The sequence below is a fragment of the Ursus arctos genome, unplaced genomic scaffold (genome assembly GCF_023065955.2).
Source record: "Ursus arctos isolate Adak ecotype North America unplaced genomic scaffold, UrsArc2.0 scaffold_9, whole genome shotgun sequence".
Lineage (NCBI taxonomy): Eukaryota > Metazoa > Chordata > Mammalia > Carnivora > Ursidae > Ursus > Ursus arctos.
Window position 1 is genome coordinate 4,551,611 of NW_026623111.1, and position 13,498 is coordinate 4,565,108.

General features: G+C 57.2%; 1 protein-coding gene across 1 annotated transcript in view; it reads left to right on the top strand.

Moving 5' to 3' along the window:
• LOC113266691 (epididymis-specific alpha-mannosidase) overlaps positions 1–13,498 on the top strand; it is a 39,412-nt gene that overhangs the window by 1,982 nt on the left and 23,932 nt on the right. The window contains exons 2-7 of the mRNA XM_057309864.1: positions 11–82; positions 2,228–2,374; positions 4,588–4,693; positions 7,481–7,653; positions 8,424–8,512; positions 9,765–9,942. Of these exons, the coding sequence (XP_057165847.1) occupies positions 11–82; positions 2,228–2,374; positions 4,588–4,693; positions 7,481–7,653; positions 8,424–8,512; positions 9,765–9,942 (765 nt within the window). The remainder of the gene's footprint in view (positions 1–10; positions 83–2,227; positions 2,375–4,587; positions 4,694–7,480; positions 7,654–8,423; positions 8,513–9,764; positions 9,943–13,498) is intronic.

Consider the following 13,498-nt stretch of genomic DNA (forward strand, 5'->3'; position numbering starts at 1 on the left):
GGTGGCCCAGGCCGAGAGCCCCATCAGGGTCTTCATGGTGCCCCACAGTCACATGGACGTGGGCTGGCTCTACACGGTGCAGGTAGGTGCCCGGTCGCCGCCCCCAGGTGCCCCTGGAGCTCAGCTTCCTTCTCCCTGCCAGATCCCAGGGTGGGTTTGAAGCCTGGGGTCTGCTGACATCCTTGGGGGAGCTGCCTGGGCTATGACCTGACTCTGCTGGAGACCGGGGAGGCTCACTTAAGCTGGTTGCCTCCTGTCTCAGGCCTCAGTTTCCCCATCCGTGCTAGGAAAAGTCGGATGAAGAGGCATGGGCCTGACTCAGGCCACGGTCGTAGTCTGTGACGGGGGCACCCTGGGTGGGCTGTGACCCCCTTCCTGAGCCCCCGTGTCCCCTTCTGTCGGATGGCACGTGCTCTAACCCTTTGCACGGGCTGTTCCTTCTGCCCAGAGGCCTTCCTCCCACAGGCCTGCAACAGTCAGTCCCTCCCATCCTGTGGGGGGCTCCGCAGAAGGTGCTTTCTGGTGGCGCCTTCCTGGCATCCCCTTCTGTGTCCCCATTCCCTTCCCCCTCCTCCCTTCCATGCACATTAGGTAGGGGGGCTTGCTGTCAGTCCCTTGTGCCCACCAGAAGGCTAGCCTCACAGGCCAGGGACTTTATATGTTTTATTTCCTGGCACGTCCTCTCCGCCCTGACAGACGGAAGAGGTGCACCAGGTATTGCTGAATGAATGAATGAATGAATGAATACAGGTAAGAATGAATGAATGCAGGAATGAATGAATGCCTACAGCAAAGAATGAATGAATGAATGCAGAAATGAATGCAGGAATGTTGACTGCAGAATGAATGAGTGAATGCAGGAATGAATGAATGCTGCGGAATGAATGCAGGAATGAATGTATGAAAGCATGCATGCAGGAGTGTATGAAAGAATGAATGCGGGAATGAATGAATGAATGAATGAATGAATGAGTGAATGCAGGAATGAATGACTGCATGAATGAATGCAGGAAAGAATGATGAATGCAGGAAAGAATGATGAATGCAGGAATGAATGAACACAGGAATGAATGAATGACTACAGCAATGAATGAATGCAGGAATGAATGAATGCACGAAGGAAGGAAGGCAGGAAAAGGAGCATGAAGAGCCTCAGATTTGTTCAGGATCCTGGGTCAGGTGACTGGATATTGTCACCCAGGCCGCCTCCAGCTCTTTTGTGGGAAGAGGCAGGAAACCCAGAAGAGAACAAACCATTTCTGGGATTAGGGTAGAGTGGCTTAGCTCTATGGGTGTTTGTGGCTGCTTTAAGGGATCCCAAAGAGGATGTTACTGAGTGGGCAGCTGGACTTCAACAGGAGAGAGAGGCAGCAAGAAGATCTGACGCTGGGGCGGGGGGGCAGGTGGAGTCCAGTCCTGGGCGGCACTGGGCTGCCTCTGGGGGGACACTCAGCTGCCCGCGGAGATGGCTTAAGGGCGGGGAAGCATGCTTGCTACCCTCAGTTACAGAAGAGGAAACTGAGGCCCGGAGAGGGTTGGTGACTTGCCTGAGGGCTCCCAGGAATGACCCCCCTTTCTGAGGCCCCCTGCCCAGGGATCTCTGCATTTCATTAAAGTAACCCCACTGAGGACCACCGTGCCAGCCTGGAGACACATATGGGAAGCAGCTGCGGCTTATCCCAAGGAGCCCGCAGCCCAGGGGAGGCAGGCCAGCAGACTCCCACCACCAGCTGGGGTGTGGGGGACAGCTCCTCTCAGCTTCAGGTCTCAACACCGGCTCCCCTCATCTCAGCCCAGGCAGGCCCCGTGGGGTCCCTGGACCTCCTCCCCTGTCACCCCGTGGCTTCACTGGGCTGTCTCCCTACCGCACCCTCAGGGCCAGCTACTGTGCCCCCTCGGGGAAGCTGTCCCTGACCCCTGGGCATATCGTGTGTCATGGTCTGGAATATCACCTCTCTCCTAGAACTGCAGGCTCTCATCAGAGGCAGGAGAGCCATGTCGCTGTCTCAGGGCCAGCCTGCACTGCAGTGTCCGGCACAAGCAGTCCCCCGTGGGCCTCCACGAGAGTGGCACAGGGGGAGCAGAGGAAGAGCCCAGGGCACGTGCCCGCAGGGAGTGGCAGGGCCCAGGGACCCTGTGTCACCCTTGGATTGTAGTCCTGGATCCTTGGGGCCAAGCCTCCAGGAGCTTCCACGGGGGCTGGTGTGATGGGGTCCCCCCTCCCCAGGAAAGCCTGCGGGCCTATGCTGCCAACGTCTACACCTCCGTGGTGGAGGAGCTGACACTCCGGAAGCATCGCCGCTTCATCGCCGTGGAGCAGGAGTATTTCCGGCTGTGGTGGGACGGCATCGCCTCGGACAGGCAGAAACGCCAGGTACCGCTGCCTGCAGGGGCCTCCGGAGGTGGGAGGGGGGTGGGCGCCCAGACAGGATACCCTGGTGGCCGGGACCCTGTGGCCCAAAGCTCCTGGACCAGGCCCGCTGGCTGCTTCACAGGGCTCGTGTAGACCAGTTTGTGCTCAGCCCCAGTCTGGTGGCGCCTTCCTGGCACCACCAGTCCAAAAGACAGCTGTGGTTTTATCCGCCTTTGTGGCTGTTGGTGTAAGACGAAGCCTTGGCAAGTCAGCCGCGCACTCAGCTGGTGACCTCCCGCTTCGCCCACCATCTGCACGGCCCCGTGGCTCGCAGCCGACCGCCCTGCCCAGGGTGCCCCAGTCCCGGCGCTTAAACTGGGCCGCAGAAGGCATCACAGGGGGCAGGCTCCAAGAGGCCCCACCCCACGGGGGCCAGCCTGGGAGCTGGTTCAGCCTCAGGCAGGGGTAGGGGTGCACTCTGCGTGCTGCGGGTCCCACCTGTGCAAATGGGAGTGACACCCCCCCCTCCTCAGAGCGGCTGGGCCCAGATGAATGCAGGACATGAGCACCTGGGGGGACACCGGGGACCTGGTCCCCTCCCTGCCATTCACCCTCCTTCAGAACAGTCACTGAACACGAGGGTCAGGGAGGTGAGGGACTTGTCAAGGGAGCAAAGCTGTGAAGATGAAGGGGAGAGTCCACTGGATCCCCCCGGAGGGGAGCCTTGAACCTGCAGCCTGTGCAGTCATGAGGAGGAGCCTCGCACGCTGTGGGCGCTGGCCACATGCCAGGTGCTGGCCTCTACTTACGCTTCACGTTCCTGTGTCCTCCCAACAGGGAGTGTGGTGGGCATAGTAACCCCATGCTGCAGATAGTCCCGGTCAGAGACGGCAGGCAAATGGCCCGTGGTCACACAGCTGATACGGGAAAGGTGGGACACTGAGCCGGGCAGGTCTGAGTGAAACAGTTCACTCAGGGTGTCCAAGGGGCAGGCCGCCCTCTATATGGACACCCCCAAATCCAACCATCTGTCCCCTACACCCAGGGAGAGACGGGGCCCACCAGAGACCCGAGCAGACCACTCATGGCACGAGTCCCCAGAAGCAGGGACTTTTGTCTCCTTTGCTCCCGTGAATCCCAGCGCCTGGGCAGTGCATGGGCTGTGGTAGGTGTTCTGTAAAACAGTACCCAGCAGGAGCCCATTCAATCCTGCTTGAGTGAAGGATCACGAACCCTGTAGATCCTGAAAGCAAATGCAAACCACAGTCTCCAAGCAGCTCGCTGAACGGAGGGCCGCTGTCTTTCCCTACCAGCCACGTCTCCTTCCCTCCCTTCCTTCATTTATTTTAAAAATACTTACTAGCCAATCACAAGGCAATGCAAGCGGGAGGACCCTCTCTGAAACCCCTGGCCTGTAATCCCCGAATGATCAAGCCCATCAAGAGGACATCGCCGCTGAGGAACTGCCGGGAATACGGGACAATGGCGAGACATGACAGGGGAGGCAGGGCCCGATCCTGGACTGAACCCGGCACCAGAAACAGGGCATTAATGGAACAACTGGGGTCACCTGGACGAAGTCTGGATTCGCTCCAGTGTTGCATTAATGTTAAATGTCCTGATGTTGAGAATTATACCATGGCTCTAACTACCCTGTCCTGACAAAACGCACAGTGAAGGAATGGGGGGGCAGGCACAGCGTGTCTAACGGGTGCTTTCACATGGCTTAGAGCACATCGTCCAGGTTACAAGGACGTGGGGGAGCGCTACGGCGAATAGGTAAAGAAGATTCACAGTGAACGAACGTGGGGAAGGGATCCACGGGAGCCATCGGCACAATTCTGGCACGTTTTTGATAAATTTGAAATTACTTCAGCAGTGAAAATTTAAAAGCTATGGATACAGACACGGAGACAGAGCAAAAGGTGGACGTGAGGTAGATTCGGGGTAGACATGGCGGTAGAGACAGAAGTAGAGACAGAGCTAGAGGCGGAGGTAGAGAGGGAGCTCCGGGTAGAGGTCATGTCACAGGTGCAGGCACCATAGATCAAGCAGCAGCCACGGGCCAGGTGCTGGTGTGGGGGCGGGAGGCCACGCTGACCTGTTGCTCTCGCAGAATGAATGCACGTGAGGGTTTGCTGGAAGGCACCGAGAGAAGCTGGAGGCAAGTCCCCACAGCCCCCGTCCAGCACTGCGATTCTCACCGGGCTTTGTTCTCTCCGCTTGTCCCCAAGGTGCACCATCTCCTGGCCACAAGACGCCTGGAGTTTGTCATCGGGGGCCAGGTCATGCATGACGAGGCCGTGACCCACTTTGATGACCAGATCCTTCAGCTCACAGGTTAGGGCTCCCTTCCCCAACCCCAGGCTCTCCTGGGGTCTCCAATCAGGCTGGGACTGGGTTCCTGAGCCCCGGTTCTGAGCCTCGTCTCCCGCTCTGAGCAGGACACTGTGTGCAGTGGAAACAGTCATGGGCCAGTGCCATCCTCCTGCCCGTGCCACTGGGTGCAGGGGTGTGGAGCGTGGACTTGACACCAGATGGCCTGGCTCTATCCTGCGCCTGCCCATTCCCAACCCTGTGACCCCAGGCAAGGGACGTCCCCTCCTGGGCCTCCTTTCCTCATGGCTTAAACAAGTTTGATGGCACCGCCTCCCTCACAGGGTAGTTGTGAGGAGCAAATTGGGACAATTCATGAGAGCACGCAGAGTGGAGCCCGCGGTTCCCAGGAAATGAGCGTGAGGGTTAGATGCCATCCCGCCGTCCCCGTCAGCACACACAGCGTCCTCAGCACCAGTACGGCCACCCTCCCTGCCTCCATTACACAGGCCATGTCACCAGCCTCATGGCCACGACCTGGATCGACACACCACCGCTGTCCACACTGACAGCCACAGGACCGTATACACCACCTGTGTCACCATCACGATGACCACCATCATCACTTCCAGCATCATCACCACCAGCTTCCTGACCGCACAACCCCACCCACACACCATCAAGCCACCGCCGCCTCCCCTGCCCTTGCCATACCCCCTCCAGCCCTCGGTGGCGGGGCAATGCCGCTCCTCCTGGCTCTGAGGCGTCTCTCCCCATGACAGACCCCTCTGGTTGCCTGTCGGGGAGGGAGGCGAAGGAGGGACCTCCCTAACTGCTGCTCTGGATGGTAGCCCACACCCAGCTTAGTCTGAGACCCGACAATTCCCTGTGGGGAGAGGCATCTGCCCGCAGCACCTCGCTGACCAGGAAAAGCTGAGTGTGGACACCGCCCTCGCCCTCGGGGATGGCAGCTCTCATCCCCCTCGCTGAGGGGCCAGCTCCCCAGCCCAGATCCTCTGCGGAGCGGCGTGGAGGGGTGCCCTAGGGAGAGCCCCACCCCCAACCCGTCCCTAGCAGGACAGAGCCGGGTCGGGTCTGGCGCTGCGGCGCCAGGGCCGCACTGGAGGGAAGGGAAAGGTCTGGCCAGGAGGGAGGGACACACCTGTGACCGTCCAGGGTCGCTCCTGTACTGGGGTTGCCCACCCTTGCTCTCGGACCCTCCGCCCACATCCCCCGCCCCAGTGGCTCCCCTCCGCAGCGGATGCTGGGGGTTGTAGTCCAAATTCCCCGCCCGGAGGGAGTCACATGACCTGAGCGGGCCTCAAGGGATGCTGGGGAATTTAGTACAATACTCAGCCCACAGCCCATTGGCCAGGGTGGAGGCACGGGTGGTGGAAGGCGGGGTCGAGCTGAGCGGATCTGCGCCTGCTGGAGCTCAGAGCTGGGGTGCTCTCCTGATACTAGAAGGGGCAGGAGGGCGCCGTTCCATGGGACAATCAGCAGTTTCGGGGCTCTTCATTTGGGGCTCAGGGATGCTTTGTGCTGGAGGGCCAGGGAACCTGAGCCGGAGCGACTTGAGTCTTAAGGATATGTCGCGTTTCCTACACTGGGGGGATTGGTTTGGGGGCCCCTTGGGCAGCTCTTTGATGTTTCCCTGAGTCTCATGCGCCTCCCCTCCAGGTCCCAAAGGACTGCCTCAGCTCCAGGCAGCGTGTTGCCATATAGCCCCACTCAAGTCAGGAAAAGGGACAAAGGGACATTCGTCCTGCCTCACTCGTTTTAACGAGGGTGGGAAATCTTTCCCCAAAGCCAAGCAGGCTTAATGCACACATCTTTTTGGCTCCAATGTTGGTCCGTGACCACCTCTAGCTTCCAGACAGGCCAAGAAAACGAGTGTCTGCCAGAGGGGAATGAACTTGCCATGAGAGGCTGAGACCAGTGAGAATTCCTCCCTTGGGGTGGGGATGGCGCCCCCTGAAGAAAGTGAGGATTCTGTGAGCGCAAGAGAAGGGGCTACTGAACTGGCATCATCAGGCCTGCCCCGCTCTGGCTCCCTGTCTGTAGAGAGGGCTGTTCCTCGTGCCACCTGCCCTCTCTCCCGTGATGCTGTTGACCGCTCCCTCATAATCCCGGACAGCACGATCCCCTGATCTTCCCTCCCCTCTGCTGCTGCCTCTTGCTCTCCTCTGCTTCCTGCTTACCCTCCACCTCCCCCTTCTATTTTCCTGAGGGCCAGAAGTCCCGCGCCAGGCCCATGCCCCCTGGCGGGTCCTCGTCCCCTCCAGGTTGCAGCAGACCCCATCTTCCTCAGCCACCCACACCTGCCAGCAGTCACCCCTCCTGTCTGGGCCTGGCCTCTGGTCGGCTCATGGTTCTGTCCCCCAAGCCCGGGGTCCTGTGGGCGGTAGCCTAGGTCCTCAGGCCTGGGGAGTGAGCAGTGAGAGGCAGTGTGAGTGGAGACCATTCTCTCAGCTGTGCGAGGCCTGGCTTTCTCCTTCAAATTCAGATCGTAGCCCAGAGCCCAGAGTTTTCTGACACAGCAGGTGGGGGGAGGCCTGGGGAACCAGAAACAGTGGCTGACGCAAGTCTGGGGATTTCTCTGCCCTGCAGTGCTCACATGACATCAGGCTCATGTGGTGGCTGTAACGTCATGAATGAGTAAAGGAAACATTGGGTGTCCTGGTGTGGCCCCCTCTGTGTCAGGATCTCTTGCAGCAGAGCCCAGGATGACACTGCAGGTCCCTGGAAGGGCAGGGGCCCTGAGTAAGCCGGTGGCGAGGGGTCACTAGCAAGGCGATGCTCTCTTTGCAGAGGGACATGGGTTCCTGTACGAAACCTTTGGGATCCGGCCGCGGTTCTCCTGGCAAGTCGACCCCTTTGGCGCCTCTGCCACGACCCCCACGCTATTTGCCCTGGCGGGCTTCCACGCCCACATCATCTCCCGGATCGACTATGACCTGAAGGACAGCATGCAGAAAACGCGGGTGAGCCGTGAGCCCTGTGCGCCGCTGCCTCCTTCCCTGTGTGTGGGGGCGAGTTCGCCAGCCCCTGCAGTAACGAGTGTTCGCTCCGGGATCACTCAGGGAAGAGCGGTCTGAGGCAAATGCTGGTCACGGCCGGCAGGAGTGGACGGAGGTGGAGCTGGGCTCTAGCTGGGCTCGAGAAGCAACATCACACTGAGCCCCACCACGGGCCACGCTGCGCGCTGAGCTCCCTTCCCACGCCGGCTCATTTCTCCCGCGGCGGACTCTGTGAGCTGCTCGGGGCTGGGCCCCCCAATTACTCCCGTGCAGCACCGAGGCACGGAGGACACAGGGAACATATGCGTGGTCCCAATGTCCCCCTGGCTAGTGCTCAAGAGAAGCAGATCTCTCCCTGCTCTGTGACCCTGAGCGGGTTCTAACCATGAGAGCCCTGAAGACACAGAGCACAGGCTTAGTGAGCGAGCACTGAGCGAGGCGAGCACTCCCTGTGCCAGGAGGCATTCATGCAGAGCCTGAGGAAGCTTCTCTGGGAGGCCTTGGCAGAGCCAGTGCTGCTCTAGGGGGTGGGGGTGCCCGAGCAGGCTGGCTCCTTCTGGAGGCCACTTTCCGCCACCATCCGTGGCTGTGGGGCGTCAGAGGGAGTCTAGAGCAGCCAGCAGAGGGGATGGAGTCCTGAACCACTGATGGGGACCCAGGTGCGGCTGGGGGAGGCAGAACTAGGGCGGCCGTGTTGCCTCTGGGCCCTCACTCCGTTCCCTTGGGGTTTTCAGGGGCTGCAGTTCGTGTGGAGAGGGTCCCCGTCGCTGTCGGCTGAGCAGGAAATCTTCACGCACGTCTTGGACCAGTATAGCTACTGCTCGTGAGCACCTTCCCTGGGCGGCCCCTGTTCTAAGCACTCTCCCTGTATTACCTGAGAAATGACCCACCCTCCCGTCCAGCCCTTTGGGAGATATCCTGAGTTCTCCAGCTTACAGAAAGAGAAACCGAGGCAGGGCCACTCAGCCCCAGCCCCGTGGTCAGTGGTGGCAGTGTCAGTTTGGTTCAGGTGGCCGGCTCCAAATCCTCCACTTCGTGGGAGCAGCCGGCCTGTGGGCTCTTAGGGGTGGGGTCCCTGGGTTCAACCGGCTCTGGCCCTTTGTACCTGAGAGGCTGAGGGCGAGCGGCTTGCCCGTCCTTGAACAGGAGAGACTCGCGGGCAAAGTGAAGGGCAGCTGGCGAGAAGGATGCCAGACGCGGACTTCAGGACCCGTAGTTCTTCTCTGTCAGGCCCCGCCCTGTGCCAGGCCTCAGTCCAGGGTTTTCCACTGATGTCTTTCATTCATCCTTCATGAGAGCCATCAGGACATTTTATGGACGAGGAGACAGAGGCTCAGAGGATCCAAGTGGCGCTCCTGGTGGCTGGCCCAGGGTCCCCATGTCACCCTGTGCAGCCCTGAGTGAGGCAGGGAGGACACTAATGGGGGCAGCCAGACCCCCAGAGTCGATCCTGGGGTCTCTGCCATGCAGACCGAATTGGAGCCCGAGGCAGAAGGGAAACCCGGATACTGCCTTTGTCCTTAGGGGAATGTTGGGATTCTGTTCATGGTGATTTGTTTTGCATGTAGACTGAGTTTTGAAATATGACGCTAACTTATCTCTATGCTCCTACTGAGACTCGGCACAGCCTTACAGTTTACCCTGGAGCACGGTGCCTCTCACCTCACCCTGCCCCAGCCCGGCTCGGGGCCTTAGACCCAGGTCTGACGGGCACCGCGGTGGCCCCAAGGATCCTGTGCTCAAAGGAGTCCCATGAGATTCCCAGTAGTGGAAGTGGGGATGCACAGGCTGTGGGCTCCATGTGGCGGCCGAGGCGGTGTGGGCCCAGGGAAGGGGCCGTGTTCAGGGCCCCACAGCTGTGGAAGCATGATGTGTGGGTTTGAGCCCCCTCTGTCTGCAGAGCTCTTGTGGGCCACCATTGAGCTGCCCATGACGCAGGTGGGGGAAGGAGGCCTGCAAGCCGGTGTGCACTCCCTGAGCTGCACTGGGTCCGGCTGCACCCTGCCTGTGCTCCGGGTCCCCGAGCTGCCCCCCTTCTCAGGGTGGGGCTCTGCTAACCCTTCCCTCCCCTGCAGGGAAGGTTTTTACTGGGATGGCTCGGCTGTCTTCCCCGAGCCTCCTCCAGATAGGCTATACCCGAACATGAATATCCGTGTCAGTGAGAAGAGCATGAAGTACTACGTCGATCTCCTTCTGGAAAATGTGAAGGAGCGCGCCTCCTGGTTCCGGACACGGCACCTCCTCTGGCCCTGGGTAAGGTGGGGTCCCTGGCCCCGGTGTCCCCAACACAGCCCTGGACTCCTGTCCTGTCTCATCCAACCATGCTCTTTCAGGGGCCTGGCCAGGCAGCTATCGTCAGCCCTGGGCCAGTGCCTCTTCCCTGCACAACACAAGGCCTCACCCCTCCCACCAGCTCCTCCCACCACCCTGGACTGCCCAGCCTCTCCCACCTGAAATCTAGCCCCTGGCCCAGGCCAGCCCCCAGCTCCACTCAGCTCCCTCCTCCTCTTCTTCCCATCTCAGAGCTGGGATGTGGGCCCGGGCGGGAATCCTGGCCCCCTGCTCCTTCGCTGTGTGCCTTAGCCCCTCTGGGTCTCAGTTTCCTCATCTCTAAAGTGGGGATCATGACAGACCCTGCCTCACAGGCTTGAACTGAGCCGAGAGTAGACCTGCCCCGTGACAGTGTCAGACACAGACGTCCTCCTCCTCCTCTTGCTCGTCCTCCTCCCCCTCACATTCAGAGCTAACTTCACGGAGCACCTCTGGACCACCAGGCACCTTCTGTATGGTATATCCGTCTCATCCCCTTCATCTGGCCCATGGGCCTAGGATGCAGCACTGCTGGTATCCCATTTTGGAAATGAGGGAACTGAGAGCCAGAGAGGCCAAGGGATTGTCCTGAGGCTGCACAGCTCCTAGCGGGGCAGCTAGGATGGGGATTTGTGCTCGGGCCCCGGAAGGGCCCTCCCTAGCCTGTCTTCTTACATCTTGACTGCCTTTCTTGTTTTTATGCATCTTTAGCTGTTTTTATTTGTTAGTACTCTTTTATGTGTGTGAAAATATTAATAAATGAATGTTTAAAGATAAAATTCCAGTTGGTAGACACATAAGTCAAAATACAACTATATGTGACTTTATATGTGTGAACACATAACAGAAGTTTAAGTAGGCAAAGAAAGAAGCAAAGTAATGATAAATTTACTTTCTCACGAGTTCAAAAATTGCACGTTATTTGCAAAGGAGAGCAGAAACTCTGGCTACAGTGACCTGCGTCCGGATCCCCAAACCCTGCCTGGGCTGCTCTGTGCTCTCTGTCTGTCGAGGCACCTTGAGGTCTTCCGCGGTGGCTTCCCACACCCGCCCCAGTGTCATCCGGCCTCTCACACGTGGCATCGCAGCGCTCCCTATGTGGAGGCCGCTGTCTGCAGGAGCCCTGGTGGGAGCCAGGCCTGACTCGGCTCCAGTCTGGCTCAGGGCCCCTGACCGCAGCGGGGGTACGTGTGACTCTGCCGCCCCACGCCCAGGGCTTGTGCACAGCTGATAGCAAAGGGAAGTTGAGGATCGCGCTCTCTCTCCCCATTACTCCGGGTTGTGAGTTCACACCAAAATTCACAGGCGAGATGACGGGGATAGATGCTGTGAATCCCTGTCCTCAGGCAGCGGGAGAGCTGATGCCCCCGCAGGCCCATCGCCCTGGCTTCATGTGGGACTTTTGTGGCCGGGGCTCACCTGCATATCCCGTGAGAACTCCTGTTCCTCTCCTGTCCTGTGACGCGAGGCAGGCAGTCACCGCCCCTGGGAAAGTTCCGGGAGCCAGGCATGGCAGGTGATTCAGCAAAGCGATCGGAGCTGGTGGGGCGCAGCTACGGTGCAGGCATGGTATAATGTGCCATGTGGCCAGTTAGACCCACTTCACCCAGACTCCCACTCCGGCTTCTGCAAACTTTCGAAAGGAAAACTGAGAATTACTGTGACTGTTTGGGAAGAACTTGTGTTAATGCTACAGCTCTTTCTTGCGTTCTTTTTTTTTTTTTAAGATTTTTATTCATTTATATGTGAGAGAGAATGAGAGAGAGAGTGAGTACAAGTAGGGGGAGCAGCAGGTTGAGGGAGAAGCAGGCTCTCCACTGGGCAAGGAACCTGATGTGGGACTTGATCCCGGGACCCTGGGATCATGATCTGAGCTGAAGGCAGATGCTTAACTGACTGAGCCACCCAGGCATCCCTCTCTCTTTTTTATTGAGATAAAATTCACGTATCACATGATGTTCATTTCAGGTGTGCAACATGGCGATTCCATATTTGTCTAGGTTGCAAAATGATCCCCACAGTAAGTCTCCTTAACATCCATCACCATACACAGTTAAGAAAGTATTTCTTCTTGGAATGGGTACTTCTAAGATCTCTTCTTTTAGCAACTTTCAAGTATACAATACAGTATCATTAACTGTAGTCACCATGCTGTCCCTTACATCCCCAGGACTTACTTGTCTTCAAACTGGAAGGTTGTACCCTTCGACTCCTTCACCCATTTCACCCACTTCCCACCCCTAATTGCACCTATAAGTGCAATCCCACGGCATTGTCTTTCCCTGTTGGACTTATGTCACTGAGCGTTCTGCCGTCAAGTTCTGTCCGTGCTGTCCCCAGAGTGGGATTTCCTTCTTTCTCTGGTGGGCATGAGTGCCTTACGGGTATATGCAGCTTCTTCATCCACTCGTCCTCGGATGGACACTCAGGTTATGTCCCTATCTTGGCAATTGTGCATAATGGAGGTAAAAGAACATGGAAGAGCATGGAAATGAACACAGGGGTGCATACATCTTTTCAAATTAGTATTGTAGTTTTCCTTGGGTAAACACTCAGAGTCGGATTGCTGGATCATGGCATAGTTCCTTTTCTCAGGTTTGAGGAACCGCCATACTATTTTCCTTAGTAGTTACACCAATGCACACTCCCACCCATGGGGCAAAAGTGTTCTCTTTCTCCACATCCTCGCCAACACTTGTTCTTTCTAGTCGTTCTGACAGTAGCCATTCTGACAACTGTCAGGTGATGTCTCATTATGGGTTTGCATTTCCCTGATGATGAGTGACGTGGACCATCTTTTCATGCACCTGTTGTCCCTCTGTAGGTCCTCTTTGGAACAATGTCAGGTGTTCTGTTCTATTTTTAAATGGTTTTTTTTTTGTTCTGGAGCATTGAGTTTTATAAGTTCTTATATATCGAGGATATTAATTCCTTTTTAAAAAAAAGATTGTATTTATTCAATACAGAGAGAGAGCACAAGCAGGGGGAGCAGCAGGCAGAGGTAGAAGCAGGCTCCCCGCTGAGCAGGGAGCCTGATGCGGGGCTTGATCCCAGGACACAGAGATCAAGACCCAAGCCAAAAGCAGACGCTTAACCATCTGAGCCTCCCAGGCAGCCCTGGATATTAATTCCTTATCAGATATTTGATTTCAAATATTTTCTTCCTTTCAGTAGGTTGTGATTTCATTTTATCTGTGGTATCCTTTGTTATGCAGAAGTTTTTTTTTTTTTAATGTAGTCCCACTTGTTTAGTTTTGCTTTTGTTGCTTTTACTTTTGGTGTAAAATCCAAAAAATCATCACCAAGATGGATGTCAAGGACTGTGCCCCCTCTGTTGTCTTCTAGGAGTGTTATGGTTTTAGGTTTTATATTCAAATCTTTAATCCATTTTGAGCTAGTCTGTGTGTATGGTATAATACCATGGCCCCGTTTCATAATTTTGTGCGTGGTAGTCCAGCTTTCCTGACACCATTTCTCCAGCGTATATTCTTGGCTCCTC